The sequence below is a fragment of the Leuciscus leuciscus genome (genome assembly GCF_965113295.1).
Source record: "Leuciscus leuciscus genome assembly, chromosome: 3".
In the NCBI taxonomy this organism is placed as follows: Eukaryota; Metazoa; Chordata; class Actinopteri; order Cypriniformes; family Leuciscidae; genus Leuciscus; species Leuciscus leuciscus.
This window is the reverse complement of record NC_138727.1, coordinates 61294708-61315795: the sequence shown is the minus strand read 5'-3', so window position 1 is coordinate 61315795 and position 21088 is coordinate 61294708. Positions and strand designations below refer to the sequence as shown.

General features: G+C 40.6%; 3 protein-coding genes across 3 annotated transcripts in view; 1 reads left to right on the top strand and 2 right to left on the bottom strand.

Moving 5' to 3' along the window:
* Positions 1–7577, bottom strand: part of LOC309493754 (polymeric immunoglobulin receptor-like) — a 140074-nt gene extending 132497 nt beyond the window's left edge. The window contains exons 1-2 of the mRNA XM_082162981.1: positions 7534–7577; positions 7102–7431 (exon numbers count right to left, since the gene is read on the bottom strand). Of these exons, the coding sequence (XP_082019107.1) occupies positions 7102–7431; positions 7534–7540 (337 nt within the window). The 5' untranslated portion in view covers positions 7541–7577. The remainder of the gene's footprint in view (positions 1–7101; positions 7432–7533) is intronic.
* The window catches only part of LOC309493687 (piggyBac transposable element-derived protein 4-like), a 203653-nt gene that overhangs the window by 129475 nt on the left and 53090 nt on the right, over positions 1–21088 (top strand). The window lies entirely within an intron of this gene.
* Positions 16768–21088, bottom strand: part of LOC309493673 (adhesion G protein-coupled receptor E3-like) — an 86278-nt gene continuing 81957 nt past the window's right edge. The window contains exon 16 of the mRNA XM_082162863.1: positions 16768–17111. Coding sequence (XP_082018989.1) covers positions 16971–17111 — 141 coding nt within the window. The 3' untranslated portion in view covers positions 16768–16970. The remainder of the gene's footprint in view (positions 17112–21088) is intronic.

The following is a 21088-nucleotide window of genomic DNA, read 5'->3' as shown; positions in this document are numbered from 1 at the left end:
CAAGGGTTAGTGAATACATTACATGTGGTGTGACATCATCAGGTCACATGACCAGGAAGTTATATAGATTTGCGGATTTCAAAAAATCATAAAAAATTTACGAAATGACATTTTCCAAATCCAAGTCGTGTATGGTGTGCTCCAAGGGTTGGTGAATACATTCCAAGTGGTGTGACATCATCAGGTCACATGACCAGGAAGTTATATAGATTTGCGTATTTCAAAAATTCATTAAAAATTGACGAAATGACATTTTCCAAATCCAAGTCGTGTATGGTGTGCTCCAAGGGTTAGTGAATACATTACATGTGGTGTGACATCATCAGGTCACATGACCAGGAAGTTATATAGATTTGCGTATTTCAAGAATTCATTAAAAATTGACTAAATTACATTTTCCAAATCCAAGTCGTGTATGGTGTGCTCCAAGGGTTGGTGAATACATTACATGTGGTGTGACATCATCAGGTCACATGACCAGGAAGTTATATAGATTTGCGTATTTCAAAAATTCATAAAAAATTGACTAAATTACATTTTCCAAATCCAAGTCGTGTATGGTGTGCTCCAAGGGTTGGTGAATACATTACATGTGGTGTGACATCATCAGGTCACATGACCAGGAAGTTATATAGATTTGCGTATTTCAAAAATTCATTAAAAATTGACTAAATGACATTTTCCAAATCCAAGTCATGTATGGTGTGCTCCAAGGGTTGGTGAATACATTACATGTGGTGTGACATCATCAGGTCACATGACCAGGAAGTTATATAGATTTGCGGATTTCAAAAATTCATTAAAAATAGACAAATTGACATTTTCTAAATCCAAGTCGTGTATGGTGTGCTCCAACGGTTGGTGAATAAATCCCAGGTGGTGTGACATCATCAGGTCACATGACCAGGAAGTTATATAGATTTGCGTATTTCAAAAAATCATTAAAAATAGACTAAATTACATTTTCCAAATTCAAGTCATGTATGGTGTGCTCCAAGGGTTGGTGAATAAATCCCAGGTGGTGTGACATCATCAGGTCACATGACCAGGAAGTTATATAGATTTGCGTATTTCGAAAAATCATTAAAAATAGACTAAATGACATTTTCCAAATCCAAGTCGTGTATGGTGTGCTCCAAGGGTTGGTGAATACATTACATGTGGTGTGACATCATCAGGTCACATGACCAGGAAGTTATATAGATTTGCGTATTTCAAAAATTCATTAAAAATTGACTAAATTACATTTTCCAAATCCAAGTCGTGTATGGTGTGCTCCAATGGTTAGTGAATACATTACATGTGGTGTGACATCATCAGGTCACATGACCAGGAAGTTATATAGATTTGCGGATTTCAAAAATTCATAAAAAATTGACGAAATGACATTTTCTAAATCCAAGTCGTGTATGGTGTGCTCCAAGGGTTGGTGAATAAATCCCAGGTGGTGTGACATCATCAGGTCACATGACCAGGAAGTTATATAGATTTGCGTATTTCAAAAAATCATAAAAAATTGACGAAATGACATTTTCCAAATCCAAGTCATGTATGGTATGCTCCAAGGGTTGGTGAATACATTACATGTGGTGTGACATCATCAGGTCACATGACCAGGAAGTTATATAGATTTGCGGATTTCAAAAATTCATTAAAAATAGACAAATTGACATTTCCTAAATCCAAGTCGTGTATGGTGTGCTCCAACGGTTGGTGAATAAATCCCAGGTGGTGTGACATCATCAGGTCACATGACCAGGAAGTTATATAGATTTGCGTATTTCAAAAAATCATTAAAAATAGACTAAATTACATTTTCCAAATTCAAGTCATGTATGGTGTGCTCCAAGGGTTGGTGAATAAATCCCAGGTGGTGTGACATCATCAGGTCACATGACCAGGAAGTTATATAGATTTGCGTATTTCGAAAAATCATTAGAAATAGACTAAATGACATTTTCCAAATTCAAGTCATGTATGGTGTGCTCCAAGGGTTGGTGAATACATTCCAGGTGGTGTGATATCACCTGTTTCTATAAGATAAAATGAAATTTTGGGAGTACAATGTAATAACCATGTACCCATTCATAGTGAATATCCCATGCACAGCTTAAAACTATCTAAGCCTATTTGACAAAAAATAGGTTGTCCACTTAATTCACATCTTTACATTTTATTAGTATGCTTTGCGTGGTTTCGCACCTTGGAATGCTTATTTGTGTGTGTGTGTGTGTGTGCAGTTTTGAGACAGTCCCTTAATTTGCTTGGCGAATGTCTAACGAATGTCCAACATAAAACCTACTTTACCGCACCCGCTGCGACGAACCAGGCTCACTGAAAAGGGCGTTATTTCCGAAGAATCCAAACCATTGATCTATATGACATTATATAGATCAGTGATCCAAACGGACTGACTGACAACAGAGCTCCAGCTCACGGCTGCTCTCGACGAATACGATTGCTTTGAACCACTGTTAATCTCAAAATCCACTTCACGAGAGTAGAATTCAAATCTCCCGCTTACAGATCCATTCCAAACTCGACTGAACAGCTAACCGTTGTGGGCGGGACTAAACAGCGGAAACGTAATGGGGGCGAATTTGAATCTGCATCATAGCGCGCGCACGCACACGCACACACACACACACACACACACACACACACACACACACACACACACACACACAAAGCCCTGAATGTGCAGCAACGGAGATTTGGAAAAATATTAATAAAATATACATGAAATTATGGGAGAATAAGACAATGAAATAATGATCAAAATGAGCATCTATTTGCAAGAACTATCTATTTGCAAGAATTAAAAAATTAAAAGACTATAGCCTATGCAATAAAAAATAATTCAATACAGGCCTACTGTAGCCTATGTAGGGTAGGCTAAGGCTACTATGTACAAATACTATTATTTAACCTTAAAAAACTCACTTTAACCCCCACATGCTTAATAATCTGTAAGGACAACATATTGAATAGATGCAGATTTCTGCAGTTATACCTTCTTTTCTTTGTTTTCTAATTTCACAGAAAAAATCTGTAAAATATTACTTTGTAAAAATACAGACAAGTTCCTTTTAAAAAAACGTAAAATTGATGTAAAACCAAAATACAATCAATTACCTGTAAATTTAATAGTGGACCTTAAATTACAGTAAATATGTAAAATAACAGGCATTCACTATAATGACAAAATGGTAAAATCCTGTAAAAAAAAAAAAGACCATTACCTGTAAAATTACACTTTTTTTACAGTGTAGGCAACATAAATAAAAGCCCAAAATGTAGAAATGTACATCATTTATTTACTTAACAACAATCAAATAGTACAAGAACAAAAATAAGACAAAAAACTGAACAGAAAAAAAAATATATCTTTTTGATCTTCTCAGCTCTGTGAGCTTCGAATAGATAGATGTGCCTATCAGAGCTAGGCATCATGTATGACAGTTGCCAAAGTGAGATATGAGCTACAAAATGACCATCCTGCCATGAGCTAGGAGGCATATCTTGTATATAGGGCTTATATGTGGATATAAAGAAGCAATACAGGAGACCTATATGGCCTGTATATGCACATATATGCACCTCAGTTTTGCCTATATGTGGCATACGCATATATGCAGCATATATATTATCATATATGTGCATATATGCTGTATATATGCAGAATATATGTGCATATATGCACATATATGCTGCATATAGGTTTCATATATGTGCATATATCCACATATAGGTTCTTTCCATGTGGGAAGTCCGAGTTCATTCAAAATTGGACTCGAGTACGGACTCGAGTCCGAGTCCGAGTCCCCCAACTATAGCAAGTGTAAATATCTTACACACACACTATCTGAAAAGTGATCCTCGCTCCGATGCGGTAACATTAACTCTCTCGATGAATGCTCGATCAACATCAGCATCTTGCAAACAGACAAACCTCAGACGCGCGTCAATTTCGCTTCAAACGTTTGCTTTTTATGCGCGTCAATTGTCTCTGGATGCACGAATGGATTCAAAATATTCAAGCGTCCAACTAGACGCGAATTTGACGCGCTATTCGTGTTTGGTGTGAACGCACAGTAACGTGTTTCTTTTTTAAATGTTTGCGTTCGTTGTGTTGTACGCAAGCGGCAACATTCTAATCTGAAAAATGAAGCCTACCCGGAAGTGCGAAAAACTGCAATACATCGAAAATCCGCTAGGGGAAGGTCCCAAAAGGGAGCAAATGTCCATAGCCCCCATATTAAAATGTCCGTTTTCACAGCATAAATTCATGTTTTTACAGGTTGGTCCCATGGACTTTTATTGTATTTTTCGATAGGTTCCGAGTGCCTGACAACTGTGAGGGGGGTGAATTTTTTTCTAACTCGTTAGTTTAGATCGTATTTAGATATAAAATGTATGACAAATAAGGGCGCGATTGACAGCTTGATTGACAGCTGACAACGAGCATAGGCTGCGCCGAGTGGAATTCCTGAAATTTGACGTCTCGGCCATGATCTGACACAACACATCATACCTGTAAGTTATCCTTTCTGAACATTTGTATTGAAATATGGCGCCGCCCATACCCCCCATAAACGGCCTCAAAACCGTTCTTCAGAAGTCTATGGGTGACGTCACAGACGCTTTGTCCATATTTTTTACAGTCTATGGTTGTACGACGCGAGGGAGCTTCAACGAGCTCTGAATATGGCTTCCCAAACATTGCATTTTGCTGTCTTGCTCTGCGGTGTTTCCAGTGTGAAGTATTTCCACACAGCGGACGTTGTTGGCTAGTCGCAAACTGCGGAATGGATTTCCTGAGCGGGGGCGTGTCTCATAACTCTGTGTCTCATTGAGCCGGGCCTCCATTCAGGGAATCCATTCCGCAGTTTGCAGCCAGCTAGCAGACTAGTCGGCGGTAATCACTTTTGGATTTCAGCAGACAACTTTAAAGCGCAGACATGACTCATGAATATCAGATATCTCCGCAGGTTGGATCGGGAAAATCCGATACGTGAATTGCGCTGGTATTGGGTCCGATACCGATACTGGATCGGATCGGCCCCATCCCTAATAGTTGAGTTTAATTTTCAAGAAAATTACATTAGGTCAATGTAATTGTGATAATTCAAATATAAATAGTTTGATTACATCCAACAGACATGATTACATACAGCTTTATTAATGTAATCATTTTATGTGGAAATTTGCCACATGATTAATATACATTCGACTGATGAGGTATTTTTTTGAGTGTGTCATGTTTTTAACAGCGAAAATGCTCATGGATTCAGACATGTAACCAAACAGTGTCACTCAGTTTTAAAAGGTCATCATGGACTAACTAGTTGCATTTATTTCCTGCCGTACTGAAGTCCTGTCTGAATGATCTATAGTTTGAAATATGACCGTTGAATAGGTGAGAGAATCAGAGGCGTCGTGTTCACCAAACACTGGAAGGCCCAAACTGTAGCCAGCATGAGTGTTTGTGCACATGATCTCTTCATAATGACAGACAGTGTGTGTGTCCTGAAACAAGAGAAGAAAGAGATAAGCAAGGACATGGTCAACAGGAAAGATGATTAGCATCCACAAGTTAACGGTTACAAACTCAAACATAATGAAACTCACTTTTTCAGTCAGCAGGTTTTCAGCCGAGAAATGAGCGACACCTTTCATCCACACTCCTGTTTCAGGACACCAGATTGGGACAAAATGGGATGTGAAAGTCCAGTTATGAAAATGTTATATAGGCCTATAAGGTGAAAAATAGCTAAGCATATAAAATAATGTGTTTTTGACAGAGAGAAAGACAGTTTTACCTTGTCTCTTTTGTCTCAAACTGAAATAAGCAAACAATGACAATCCAAACACCATCATTATCACCATAACCGATGCCATAATGTTGACTGTTGAAAAACCATGAAAAACAGATGAAAATAATCCCAAATGTGCTGTTTCTAAGGAAATCTGGAGAGTTGGATTGTTGTAAGTAACAGAATATGTACCTAGTTGTAATTTTGGTGATAATGATGAAGGTGGTAAAGATGAAGATGAAGGTGGTAGTGATGAGGTTGAAGATGTGACGGGTCTGATGGATTCACTATCTTCAGTTGCTGGTTTAGTCATGTGATCTGAAGCTGTTGTGGTTGGTTTACGTGACCTCCTCTCTGATATGTCTGAAGCACAAATAAACATTGGGTTTAATTTATGATACATAATATATAGATGATGACAGTAGAAATCTAAATGACAGTCTGTATGCAGTTATTGCAAAATAAAAACTATTTAAGATTGTTTGGTTGCATATATTGAGCATGCATTTCAGAAGAAGTCATATTGTGGCCAGTCATGTGACCACTTTGAACTTTATATGAAACAGCTGTTATTAACGCTTCACTGATGTCAAAAGTGTGGTGCAAATATAATGCTGTGTGTGTGACCAGCAACACTTGTTAATTATAGTATTCTAGACTGCAAACAACAAACAAATCATCATTTATAATTTTACAATCAGATGATGATCTTGAAAATAAGTTCAAAAGGCTGATAGCATCTTACCATAGTAAATTAGAGATTTAATATCCCAAAAACTCTTTATGGCACAGCAGTACTGATGTCCATCATTGAGTCTCTGTTATAGTGACAGTATGGGCTGTTTTATCAGATTCAATCTAATCTAATGTAAATCATGTCAGCTGTGTTTTGGTGTGAACGACTTCACTGTTAACAAAGCTTGATAACAGAATAAATATAAAATGAAAATGTATTTTACTGCATAAAGTCCTGAACTTTTGTGTACAGATAATGTCTACTTTGTGTTTTGAATGAGCGATTTCTCCATAACTGAGACAGTGTTGTGTGTGAGGAAGTGATGCTGGTCAGTGTCTGTGGTGTGAACACTCGCTCATCATCATCTGCAGAGGATACTGTGGTTTCTATTATCTCGCCTCTTTACATTTTTACAACAGGTGATACAACGCTCTCTCAGACACACACAGACCTCTCTAATGTTACTGATATATTAGTAATGATTATATGTGTTTTACACCATATCTATGTGCACTGTCCACTTCACTCATACAGAATATTCTGACTTACCAGGTTTAATTTGCAGGTAAACCTCTGTGTATTTATCATGTTGTAGAAGTATCTTCACACCACACCAGTATTTGCCTTGATCCTCTGTTCTCAGATCAGTGATGGTGACGGTGAAGATGTGGGTCGTTCTGTCATCGGTCAGAGAGAATCTCCTGTCTTTAGCTGGAAATCCAGATTCAACAGGAATGTCTTTATTGAGTACTGGACACTCTCCTCTGCAGAGATACTTATTCTTCTCTTCATATCTAGACTCATAGGGACAGCGTATTTCAACTTTTCCTCCTTTATAACCAGTGAAAGTCAAGATCTCCTTCATCTCACACGGCAAGACTAAAAACATAAGAGAGAGAAACTCAGCTCAGAGCGAACATGGACCTGATTGAGAACAGGTGCTGTTTTAGAAAGACCCAGAAACACAGAATAAACTCTTACCTGACATGATGAGCAGGAGAAATATGAGAAGTTTATGATCACAGATCTGGATCATTTTCTGCTTTATCTATGAGCCGCTGGTGGCCTGTGTTATGAAGATCTCTCTCTCTCTCTCTGTCTCTCTCTCACTCACACACTCTCGCGCACACACACACACACACACACACACACACACACACACACACACACACACTCTTTCTCTCTCACTTCCGATGTGATTGTTGAGCGAGTGTGTGCAGGGCGGTGTGAGCGTTGTGCAGACTGGTGTGAGTGAAGTTTTTTTCCTCTTCTTTCTGCTGTGATGGATTTTTTAATGAATCAACTTGATCAACTTAATCAACTAACATTTGTTTTTCTTGCAGGAACGACATTCATATGCTTTTAAATGTTTCCAAACTCTTTGGGGGAAACTTGTGTCTTTGAGTGTGTGTGTGTGTGTGTGTGTCTGTGTGTATATATAAATAAAAATTAGGGAAAGTGAAACTAGATAGATTACAAGTTCTCAAACCTTGTGATAAGTAATCACAAAAACAGAGTTTGCTTGTGCCAGTGACAGAGGGAAAAGGTTGGGGCTTTTGAACCAATTGATCCAATCATATTGAAGGTGACATGTTAGTCACTATAATCTTATTTGTTGTCTTGATTCTATAAAAACTGTTGTATCCGTGTTTTCTGGTGGGATTCTCAATGGAATGTGTCTGAGATCCTCCGGCCTTGCTTCTTGGAAGAGATTCCCTGAGAACTGCTCGGGAAGATCTCCTGGTCGTGATTAAAGCATTCAAAGGACATTTGCCGAAATCTGTTTGTCGATCATTCCTGCGCAGGAAGTAAGCTAGTTTAAGGGGAACAAGTTAGTTAGGTGACTATTATTGAACTGGGATGTCGATTTGTAGACGAGACCCAGATAGTTAGGTTTAGGGAAAAATCTACCACACTGCTTATCTTTGTGTTGATTTTTTTGTTGTCCGGTTTGTTAATAGTTTTTGTTAGTTTAGTTTGAGGGCCGTGTGTGATCCGTTATTTGCAGGCATGTCGGCCGAGCAAACACAGGGTTTGAGTTCACTCACGAGACGCCATGAGATTAAGGTGGCGTCTGCGGTGAGCGTTGAGGAACGTTGTTTGGCCGTTGAGGAAGTGGTGGGATACGCTAGCGTTTTGTCCGCTTCTAGAATGAACAATGCAACAGTGTTTTTTCTGGATAGTGTAGACAAGGCGAATTAATTGTTATTGATGGCAAATTTATTTCAGTTCTCCCTTAAGAAAGGTTATTCTATCTAATGTATCAACTTTTGTTAGAGATGGACACTATGGAAAGTTGGTGTCCCCAATAAACAAGATTCCAATTAGTCGCCTTTATTGAAACATATTGCTTCTTTAGGGGCTTTGTGTACATGATTATTCCGGACGATGCGATCTAGATCTGACACTTAATTTTCGAATTGACGATTTTAGCGATGCTATTTTCGTCACTACTGAAAAAGTCAGATGCTTTGGATGTAGTAATATAGGGCATTTCATTTGGAACTGTCCGAACAAAAATACTGAGGGTCAGAAAGGAAAAGAAAATGGAAGAGTTGAACAAGGTAGTGACGAAAAAGATGTAAATGCATTTTCATACGAGTCTTTAAAATGATAAATTATTTAAAATGTTTTGGAAGGTATTTAAGGAGAAGAAATCTTCTTTTAAATCTATACAACAATGATGGTTTGTTGCACCTTGTTCATTATATGGCAAGGTGCCGATAAAACAATTTACGCAACAATATACTCAGATATCACAAAATAATTGAATCGTTCTTTAGATATGCTTGAATAAGAATTTATGGATTTACAAATCCATGCTCTGCATTCTAAGGATGGGACTTTGTTATCAAATCCCAGACAGATGCGTGAGGTAACAATGCGGTTTTATCAGTCCCTTTACAGAAGTGAACTTGACTTTCCTAGAGGATCTACCCAAGATCTCAGAAGACTCCAATGAAGAACTGGGATGTGGTCTAACTCTGGGAGAGCTCTATAAGACACTCTGAGATATGGAGTCTGGGAAAGCTCTGAGAGTGGATGGGCTTCCAGTGGATTTTCTGAAAGCTTTCTGGTCGGAGATGGGAGTTGATCTGCTGGAGGTGTTCAATGACGGCTTGCTGAACCGTTGAGCTGCCGAAGGGCAGTGGTTACTCTTCTTCCCGAAAGAAGGAGATCTCACTGAGATTAAGAACTGGAGGCCAGCATCACTTCTGTGCAGTGATTATAAATGACTTTGTAACGAGGTTCAGATGTTATGGGAAGAAGGAGGCGGGAACCGGCGGACATTCAAATATTTTAATAAATAAATAAATTAGGGCTGTCAAAAGATTAATCGCGATTAATCGCATCCAAAATAAAAGTTTGTGTTTACATAATATATGTGTGTGTACTGTGTATAAGTATTTTGTATATATCAATACACACACATGGTTGTATATATTTAAGAAAAAATTGTAATTTATATATAAAAAATTATATTTATATATAATATAAATTATATATAAATATATACAGTATGTGTATGCACATATTTCTTAAATATATACATGCATGTGTGTGCATTTATATATACAAAATAATTATACACAGTACACACACATATATTATGTTAACACAAACTTTTATTTTGGATGCGATTAATTGTGATTAATCTTTTGACAGCCCTAAAATAAATACAAAAATGAAAGTTTAAGCCAGGAGCCCCTCGCGAACGACTGCTGGCCACACACAAAACAGAAACAAAACATAACATAAAATCAGGCCTGTTCCTCTCTCGTTCTTCACTGTCGTCGCTCCTCCTTTATGCTTCCGCTCCTCCGTGAGAGATTCGAGACCGGTGCGTCGTGCAGGTGTCACTCATCAGCAATCATGCCACTGGCCTCGTGCCGCCCTCTCAGGGCCCTCTGTCTCATCCTGCTCGCCACAGACTTTCTTAAACTTTAGCTAATAGATTGACTAAAGTAATAGGACAGGTGATCCATCTAGATCAATCTTATTGCGTACCAGACAGGTCAATTTTTGACAATATTTGTTTTATTTAGAGATATTATATAGGCTTCCAAATTATTTAATATCAAATGTGATGTGTTGTATTTAGACCAAGAGAAACCGTTTGATCAGGTTTAGCATGCTTATCTATGGAATGTTTTAGAAGCTTTTGTTTTTAACCCCTTAATCGGCAGGGATCACTGGTGATCCTGGATTATTGTTGTTCAAAATTCATTACTCGTCAAAACATCACACTCTTACTTGATCTGGACAATCTCAGCATCATAAGAAAGGTTTAAGACTCCAGCTTCGATATTTGACCACTATTTATGATTAAACTGGTTTGCAGTGACAGTAATTTCTTAATTTATGCCAGGATTGCAAAATAATTAATCTGTAACGTTCGTTATTTTGAATAGAAACTCATAAAACTTTCATTCTCGTCTTCTCCGGTTTATTTGTCTTCAAATACATAAAATATACAGCATTCACCAGGGCTATTTGTCCAATGGTGCGCATATTTGGAGAAATGATGATTAATTATACCATGCTAGTAAAATATTTCCTCATACAGAAAAACATTTCTATTAATTTTCCACTGAATTATGCGATCTGAAGAGCTCAAACAGCGAACGGAGCTAGATGTGTGTCTACTCTTCATGATTTGCGTCATATTTGATCTCAGAGCTCTATCATTTGCTGTACAGCTGTCAATCATCTCACGTGGTTCAACGTGACCATAATCCTGCCTCTTCTGCATGACACGTCCTGTGTACACTTCCTCATTCTGGACATCCGTGATAAGGTCTGAGCGTACAGCTGGTGTTGCAATTTAAAAAAAACTAATTTTCTGGGGACATTTTATTTTCTGAGGGGGATCCCCTTGGTCATTCATTATTTTAATTATTAAACTAGATCTGGTGACTATAATTATTATAGTTTTTTATGGGTACAATTCTAAAATTGAAAACGATGCTCTCCTCAAAAAGTTAGGAAGTCGTATTACACACTGTTTATCTAAACTCCCTTGACCGATGGCCACCTCACAGTGTAAATTATCATAACTCCACACTAAAGGCCTTTATGCAGAAATGTAGTGTAATAGATTTAGTGTAAACGCGTCCTGTGTACACTTCCTCATTCTGGACATCCGTGATAAGGTCTAAGCGTACAGCTGGTAAAAAAAAAAAAAAAAATTCTGGGGACATTTTATTTACTGAGGGGGATCCCCTTGGTCATTTCATTATTTGAATTATTAAACTAGATCTGGTGACTATAATTATTATATATTTTTATGGGTACAATTCTAAAATTGAAAATTACACTCTAGAGAGTCGTATTACACACTGTTTATCTAAATTCCCAAATTCACTTGTTATTATAGGAGGAGATTTTAATATCACCTTAGACAACTCCCTTGACCGATGGCCACCTCGCTGTCACAGAATAGGTAGGTGGAAGTAGCGAGGACTCAAGTGCAGAAACAAATAGGTATTTATTAACAAAATAAATAAAACAAAACTACAAACAATAACTACCCTGTGGGGGAAAACAAGAGAGATCGCAGGCGGGAACAGGAAACACAAGGGAAACATGGACAACGAACCAGCACAGGACTGCAAACACAGGGAGACTAAATAGGGAAGCAACAAAAGAGGGTAACGAGGAAAACAGGTGGGGCAAATAAATCCCTAATCAGGTAACAAGGTGTGAGGGGCTAGACAATTGACAGGAGAGCACATGGCACAAGGAAATACATGACAAGCCATGTGCTCACAACAAACCAGAATATGCACAAACACATGACAAACTGGGAATGCCAGAGCTCTGTCACCAACCCAAGATGAATACCAAACAGAAGTGACATTACCCCCCTCCACCTGGCGTCCCCAAAGAGAGACACCAAAAACAAGACCGGAACAAGACTGAAGGACAACCACAGACAAGACAGGCAGATCAAAAAACAAAGACAGGGAGGGGAGGGGAGGAAGGGAAACGAGCCCGGTCAGTACCCGCCTAGCGGGTCAGAAAGTCTTAGGTGACCAGGTAGGGACGGTAGGGACAGGAGGTACGGGAGGGGCGGTAGGGCTGAGCCAGGGCGGAGCAGACCGTCCAGGCATCCAGGGCGGAGCAGACCAGTTATCAGGTGGCCAGGGCGGATCAGGCAGTCCATCGGCCGGCCAGGGCAGGACAGACAGTCCATCGGGCGGCCACGGTGGAGCCGACCCCTCAGGTGGCCACGGCAGAGAAACAGACACCGGCTCAGAAACAGGAACAGAAACCGGCTCAACGGCAGCGTCTGGATCGGCAGATGTGACCTGAACAGTCTCTGGATCGGCAGACGTGACTTGAACAGTCTCTGGATCGGCAGAACCCATGTGCTTCCTCCATGCATGCAGAACAGCCAATGCATAGAAATTGAAGATAACCCTCTTGGCCATGGCAGGACTGATGGTGGAAAGCTCTGGGACAACTGGGTCAGGGACCACCGAAGTCGGGTCCTCCTGGACCACCAGGCATGAGACCACCGAAGTCAGGTCCACCTGGACCACCGGGCTTGGGACCACCGAAGTCGGGTCCACCTGGACCACCGGGATTGGGAACACCAAAGTCGGGTCCACCTGGACCACCGGGATTGGGAACACCAAAGTTGGGTCCTCCTGGACCACCGGGCTTGGGACCACCAAAGTTGGGTCCTCCTGGACCACCGGGCCTGGGACCACTGAAGTCGGGCCCTACAGGTCCACCGGGCTTGGGACCACCGGGCTAAGGGAAGGAACAGGAGCCCTCCTCCTCCTGCGCTGTTGAGTGCGAGGCGGTGTGGGAATAACCGCCTCTGGGGTCTCTGCAGCCCCTTCATCCACCCCAGGATAGGAGGCAGATGGGTCTGACTTTTTCTTCCTCCTCCCTCTCCCCAAAGGGGTCATCGGAGGACCGGGGACTTGGCAGTTTGTGAGGTAAATGGGAGGTGGGCCAAGAGGCGGAAGACCACCCTCTCATCCGCGATGGTAAACATACCCCACAAACTGCCAGAATGATAGTATCCCCAGTATTCCCATCTCCCAGGCAGGCACAGGCTCATTAAGGCTGGTGTTGAATGTGTCCTTTAGCACTGTGTCGCTGATGTTGAGCCCCTCCGCTAAATACAGGAATTGGTAAGCAAGCTCCTTCACACTGTTCTCCCCTTGCCGAAAAGAAATGAGCTTGCTATGTCTTTCTTTCATCTGATGAGCGGAGGGGCAGGGAGATGGAAAAAGGAAGATACCCATTGTTTTGGTGAGTCCTCAGTTGGCTGGTTCGTTCTGTCACGGAATGGGTAGGTGGAAGTAGCGAGGACTCAAGTGCAGAAACAAATAGGTATTTATTAACAAAAGAATTAAAACAAAACTACAAACAAAAACTACCCCGTGGGGGGAAAACAAGAGAGATCGCAGGTGGGAACAGGAAACATGGACAACGAACCAGCCCAGGACTGCAAACACAGACAAAATAGGGAGCAAACAAAAGAGGGTATATGAACAAGGCAGGTGGGGTAAATAAATCACTAATCAGGTAACAAGATGGGAGGGGCTAGACAATTGACAGGAGAGCACATGGCACAAGGAAATACATGACAAGCCATGTGCTCACAACAAACCAGACTATACACAAACACATGACAAACCGGGAATGCCAGAGCTCTGTCACCAACCCAAGATGAAACCCAAACAGAAGTGACAGAACTCAGACACTCGCAGTGTAAATTATCATAACTCCACACTAAAGGCCTTTATGCAGAAATTTAGTGTACAAGATATTTGGAGAGAGAAATTCCATAGTATTAGTTATTTCACGTGGAGTACTGTTAGTTCTATATGTATAAAAGAAGTCCTTCAAGCTATTACAGAGCTTGAATTTAATAAATCCCCTGGTGTAGATGGTTTAAACTCTGAATTCTATAAAACCTTTTCAGAAGAACTTGCTCCTTTTCTTAAATTGATAAAATGCTGTTTAACTTCTTCTGGAAAAATAAAACCCATTATATAAAAAATCTGTGGTTATGAACTCAACTGAAAATGGAGGCCTGAACTTCTTAGATTTTACCACCCTTAATCACACCTTCAAAGTTAAATGGATTAAGCAATTCCTTAAAAAAACACCATCTATCTGGAATATTACACCTCACTTTATCTTTTCACAAGTTGGTGGTCTCCAATTTCTACAGTATTACCAAGCTTCCTTTAAAACTGTCCAACTTTCATAAACAAATGCTTCTTTCCTGGAATTTAATCTATAAACACAATTTCTCTCCGAACAGATGTTTTATCTGGAATAATAAGCACATTCTGTATAAATCTAAATCTTTATTTCTTATGAATTGGTTTTGTAATGATATAATTTTTGTTAGACAACTGTATAACAATGAAGGTCTTATGTTGACCTACTCTGAATTCCTTTCTAAATATAATATTCCAGTTACTCCTAAGGACTTCGCTGTGGTTATGGATGCTGTTCCCTCTGGTCTAAACATGCTTCTTAAAAACACCTGTCCTCTGCTCTCTCCATACTCGTTGGATCCTGCTGATACTGAAGTAGGCCGTATCTGTTTCTCTCTTTCCTGTATTAAAAATAATAATCGTTGTGTACGGGCTTTGTTCCAAAGGGATATTGTCTCCAGACCTGCTATTATAACATTCTGGAATGGTTGTGCTGATAATCTGTTATGGAATAAAATCTGGAAACTTCCTCACAAATATTTAATCACAAACAAAACTCATTTCTAAATATTACCCATGTAATTATTATCTTGTGAACAGATTTAATTGTGATATTGATACATTTTGTACATTTTGTGATCAACATGATGAAACATTTTATCATTTATTTTGGAGTTGTCCTCATACAGTTTGTTTATGGTCAGATTTCTGTTCCTTTATTAAGGCTCATACACCCTCAGAAAAAAAAGGTACAAAAGCTGTCGCTGTGGCACTTTTGCCTTAAGAGTACATATTAGTCCCTCAAAGGTACATATTAGCAGAGGTGGGTAATCCAGGGCCAAAGAGTAAAAGTCCTGCCATATGTTTATTCCACCCATAAACTCAGTCAGCTGATTTCACTAATTAGTTCTCTCTCCTGCTGAATTGGAACAAAATACTGAGGAGGACTTTTACTTTCTGAACCTGGACTTTACACCTCTGCATAGCAATGCCACATGTCAGCCAATAGCAAAGAAATAAACCAGAACTCTGCTAATATGTACCTTTGAGGGACTAATATGTACTCTTTAGGTACAAAAGTGCACCTTTTGAAAAGGTACCGCCACAGCGACAGCTTTTGTACCTTTTTTTCCGCTAATGTTTTGCCGGCTTCTTGAGCCGTGTATACTGCAATGCTGGAGACATTGCCATTGGAAATTTTTGGTTTCATAGTATTTAAAGCATGAATATGAGGGGCTGCTGAAATTGTCGAACTGTTATTCTGTAATGTACTGCCAATGAGAGACTATCTGAACCAAAAACATTGCTGGACTAGACTGGTTTATGTGTTTGTCATGTACATTTTTAACTTCCTAAATTTTTAGTTCTCCCCATTTTAGTTTCCTTTGGGTCAAGTCCAACAGAAAGTCTCCAGCTGCGAACTCTTAGCCAGCGTTTTGTTGTTAACTACACACATCTAACACATCTAAGTTTACTTATTCCAAAGATGGACAGTAGAGCATGTTGTGATGTTGTAGGGCTACAATAATATAGTTTCTTATCAGCAGCCTGATCCTTTGGACACCTCGGAAGTCTTTCTGTGAAAGCAACCTGTACTTTTTCTGCTAATACGGTCAAATGTGACCATTTACCGATGCCACTAAAAGTCATTTCCAATATAGAGGTGGCTCAAAGTGCTGCTTGGATCCTCTCTCTTCTAAGTATGTAAATCAACACTTGATGCAGAAGTTATATGGTGAGAAACCCAAAAGCTCAAAGTCAGATAGAGGGACAAATTTGTAACAAATACTAGATTTATTTAAAATAAATGATTCAAACTACTGATATTGTGGTTCATTTCTTATGCAAAATCATATGAAACTTTTTTCTGTTTTATTACAGGTAATTTATGTTATTGTTTTTAATTGTGAAACTAAATTTGTTTATTCACAAATTCTGTGGGATCTTTTTGGATTGTGAGATTATAAGTTATGAATATGTTTTGAGTTTTGAATAGATTGTTTAAAAGAAAATAAGATTTGAAATGTTACAGATAGTACACTGCTTTAATAAAACACTTTAAGCTGAAAAACAATTGCTTTATCTTATTATTTTTGTTAGCGTATTAAAAGTGTAACCCAGTATACAAGCCTCTAAAAATCATGGTAGTTCCTCTACCAAAGAAATGTTGCACTTAAATAAATGTATAGATTCACATAAGTGTATTGACCGCTGTAAATATATAGCATGTTAACTAGTGAAATTTGTAACTGAGTCGGTCATGACAGAACCACTTTCATAAGAATGGCACTTCCTTTGCTGAATATGGATGCTTGTGTCTTCACTGTTTCTTGATGGACATCTGAAGAACTTCCTGTACTGCTGCCTGACCTGGACAAGAATGAGAAGAGAAATAGTTTTAAACTCTGGTTAAAAAAACAAAAACACAGAACATGTCCAGGTTATTTTCAAGAATATAATTTTAGAAGATGAGAAATGAAAAATTAACTTAACCCTTTAGATCCTGAAGCTAAAATAGGCATTTTTCACATATTTAGATTTTTTGACTGTACAATTCTAAAACAATGTGCTATCTTAATGTGCAAGGTGTCATCTTTTTCAGAAAGAGATAAGCTTTCAATAAATTACAGTTATTGACCATTAATTGTGTGTGGTGAGTTTGTAAATAGAATTTAAATAGACAAAAAAAAAAAAAAAAAAAACGAGAATAAAATTTACTGATTTTTATTTAGAAAAAAAACAGAAAAAATCATGAACGAAAGAAACTAACACTTTAAAGTTGAAAAATTAACTATAATACATATATACAAGTATTTTTTGTGACATTGGGTGGCACAGTTTTCATTTAGCACACATACAAATGCACACATTCATAGTCACGCACACATACACATTCACACACCACATGCTTAAATACGTGAAAGAGTAACGGCCATCCGCTTCCCAAGTTTTATTAAAAATCATCCTAATCCCCTCTTCTGCTGTCTAACACTTCTTTCACCATGTATTTGTTTGTTTCTTTTATTATTTTATGCAATCCAAAACACTCTAACCTGCCACGCTTCGTATCTCTCTGTTCAAATCCTCCTTCCCGCGCTGCTGTCATTTGCAGATGGAAAGCATGAAATTACGTAATAAGCCGTATATTGCCGAAAAGCGTATGTTATCTACAGACAGGGGCAATTTGAATGGTTTTGATAGTGAAAATGGTTTACGAGTTACGGTCAAATGAATACAGCTTGCTGGTATGTGGCGGCGGCGACACAGCCGGTTCTAAAGGGTTAAAGGGTTAGTTCACCCCAAAATGAAAATTAGCCCATGATTTATAGTCAGGTCCGAATCTTCAAGATTGTGTAACCCTGTAGGCATTTTTGAGGAAAAGTTGTTATACCACATTTTTAGAAAGTTCAATGTCTCCTGAATAAGGATCCACAGTATAACATTGAAATAAGGGTCCCATTTTCTTGTAATTGTTATTGAAACAATAGGTGTATTATGCACAGCCGAAACACTACAGGTGGATAGGGTAAAAATTTTAAGTTATAGATATCACCATAAAACCTTTCCAGTTTTTCACTTACATAGAGACAGACATTTTTTGTATTACAAGTTTTCTGAAATGTCATGTTTACATATGCAAATGAGGCATACCAGTATATATATATATATATATATAATTCGAGGGGCAGGCATACCAGTACGCGGTTCTCCCTTTCGGGCTAGCCCTGTCTCCTTGCGTCTTCACGAAGGTTGTCGAGGCAGCCCTTGTTCCTCTCGACGACTGGCTGATCCTAGCTCACTCTCGAGACAAGGTTTGCGAACACAGGGACCTAGTGCCCCGGCACCTAGCTTGTCTGGGCCTTCGGGTCAACTGGGAGAAGAGCAAACTCTGCTCCGTGCAGAGGATCTCTTTTCTCGGTATGGAAATCGACTCGGTCGCCATGTACGCGCAGCTTACGAGCGAGCGCGAGCAGTCACTGCTAACTTGCCTTCGTCAGTTTGAGGGCAAGAGTGCGGTTCCACTGAAACTATTTCAGAGGCTCCTGTGGCATATGGCATCCGCAGCCGCAGTAACATCGCTCGGTTTGCTTCATATGAGACCACTTCGCGATCAAGTCCCGAGGTGGGCATGGCAACACGGCACGCTCCGAGTCCCAGTGACTTCGACCTGCCGTCAGACCTTTACCCCGTGGACGAACCTCAGTTTTCTATGGGCTGGAGTGCCCATAGAACGAGTTTCCTGGCATGTTGTTATATCAACAGATACCTCCACAATGGGCTGGGGTGCCATGTGCAATGGACATGCCAATTGCCTCGAGTTGCAGGCTGTACGTCTCGCCCTGCACCGCTTCTGTGCGTTGCTCAGGGGTCAGCACGTATTAGTCCGATCAGACAATACCGCCACAGTAGCGTACATCAACCGACAAGGTGGTCTGCGCTCCCGTCGTATGTCGCAACTCGCCCGCCACCTCCTCATATGGAGTCAGAAGCATCTGAGGTCGCTTCGAGCCATTTATATCCCGGGAGACCTGAACCGTGCAGCCGATCTGTCTCGGTTTCGGCCTCTCGCTGGAGAATGGAGACTCCATCCCCAGTCGGTTCAGCTGATTTGGGATCAGTTCGGGGACGCACAGGTAGATCTGTTTGCCTCCCATGACTCGTCCCACTGTGACCTGTTTTATTCTCTGACCGAGGGCACGCTCGGCACGGATGCACTGGCGCACAGCTGGCCACGGGGCCTCTGCAAGTATGCGTTTCCCCCAGTGAGCCTTCTTGCGCAGACTTTGTGCAAGATCAGGGAGGACGAGGAGCAGGTAATTTTGGTTGCCCCGTATTGGCACAACCGCACCTGGTTCCAAGAACTAGTACTCCTCGCGACAGCACCTCCCTGGCCAATTCCTCTGAGAAAGAACCTGCTTTCTCAGGGACGGCACCCTCTATGGCACCCTCGTCCCGATCTTTGAAATCTCCATGTGTGGTTCCTGGACGGGACGAGGCAGGTTTGAGTACCCTACCACCAGCGGTGGTGGCTACCATCACTTCCGCTAGAGCATCGTCCATGAGACATGCCTATGTGTTGAAGTGGAACCTCTTCGTCAACTGGTGTTCTTCTAAACTTCAAGAACCCACGAAAGGCACGATCAGTGTCGTGCTTTCCTTCCTGCAAGAAGGGTTGGAGCGAAGGCTGTCTCCCTCCACCCTGAAAGTGTATGGTGCCGCCATTGCCACACATCATGATACAGTTGATGGTAAGTCCATTGGAAAGCACGACCTGATCATCAGTTTCCTGAGAGGAGCGAGGAGACTGAATCCTCCTCGCCCTCCTCTCGTTCCCTCTTGGGACCTCTCAGTGGTTTTAACTGCTCTGCAGAGTGCTCCCTTTGAGCCTCTGCAATCAGTGGAGCTTAAGTTCCTGTCAATGAAGACAGTGCTCCTGGTTGCATTGGCCTCCATCAAGAGGGTAGGGGACCTGCAGGCATTTTCGGTTGACGAAGCGTGCCTGGAATTTGGACCTGGAATTAACTCTTACGTGATCCTGAGACCCCGGCCTGGATATGTGCCAAAGGTTCCCACCACACCCTTTCGAGACCAGGTGGTGAATCTGCAAGCGCTGCCCTCGGAGGAGGCAGACCCAGCCTTGGCACTGCTCTGTCCAGTACGCACCCTCCATGCTTACGTAGACAGACAAAGAGCTGGTCTGAAGTCCTGAAACACTGCATTCTGTCATGGTGGGAAGCTGAAGGGAAAGGCTCTCTCCAAGCAAAGGTTGTCTCAATGGATAGTGGACGCCATTGCTTTGGCTTACCAGCAGCAAGGTCGACCATGCCCCCTTGGTGTGACGGCCCACTCCACCCGGAGTGTGGCATCCTCTTGGGCTCTAGCGCATGGCGCCTCGCTAACAGACATCTGTAGAGCTGCAGGCTGGGCGACCCCCACGTGTGTAGTCCACTGTAAGCCTCTTTGAGCATGTGTCTTTCCCTCGGCAAGCCACCTTGCCACCCCTGGGTTTGAAATATTCCACCTGCGGCTGGACACCCCAGTTATTCTCAATATGCAGCCCCCTGGGGTCATGTGTATTCCAGGTTCCCCCCTTCGGCTGGGCATAATTGCATATTTCCACTGATATATGCTTCCCAGTGTACCTTGGTACCTTGGCATAATTCCAGCAGCCATTAAAAACTGTCCCTTTCATGTTAATGTTGTTTTTTCATTGTTTACGTTTAAATATTCTGAGAATGCATAGTTTAGTTATAATGTTTAATGTTTAAACTGCAATAAATGCATTAAAACGTTTTTTTTTTTTTTTTTTTTTTGGCAGCCATTTTGTTTTTATTGTTTATGCCAAA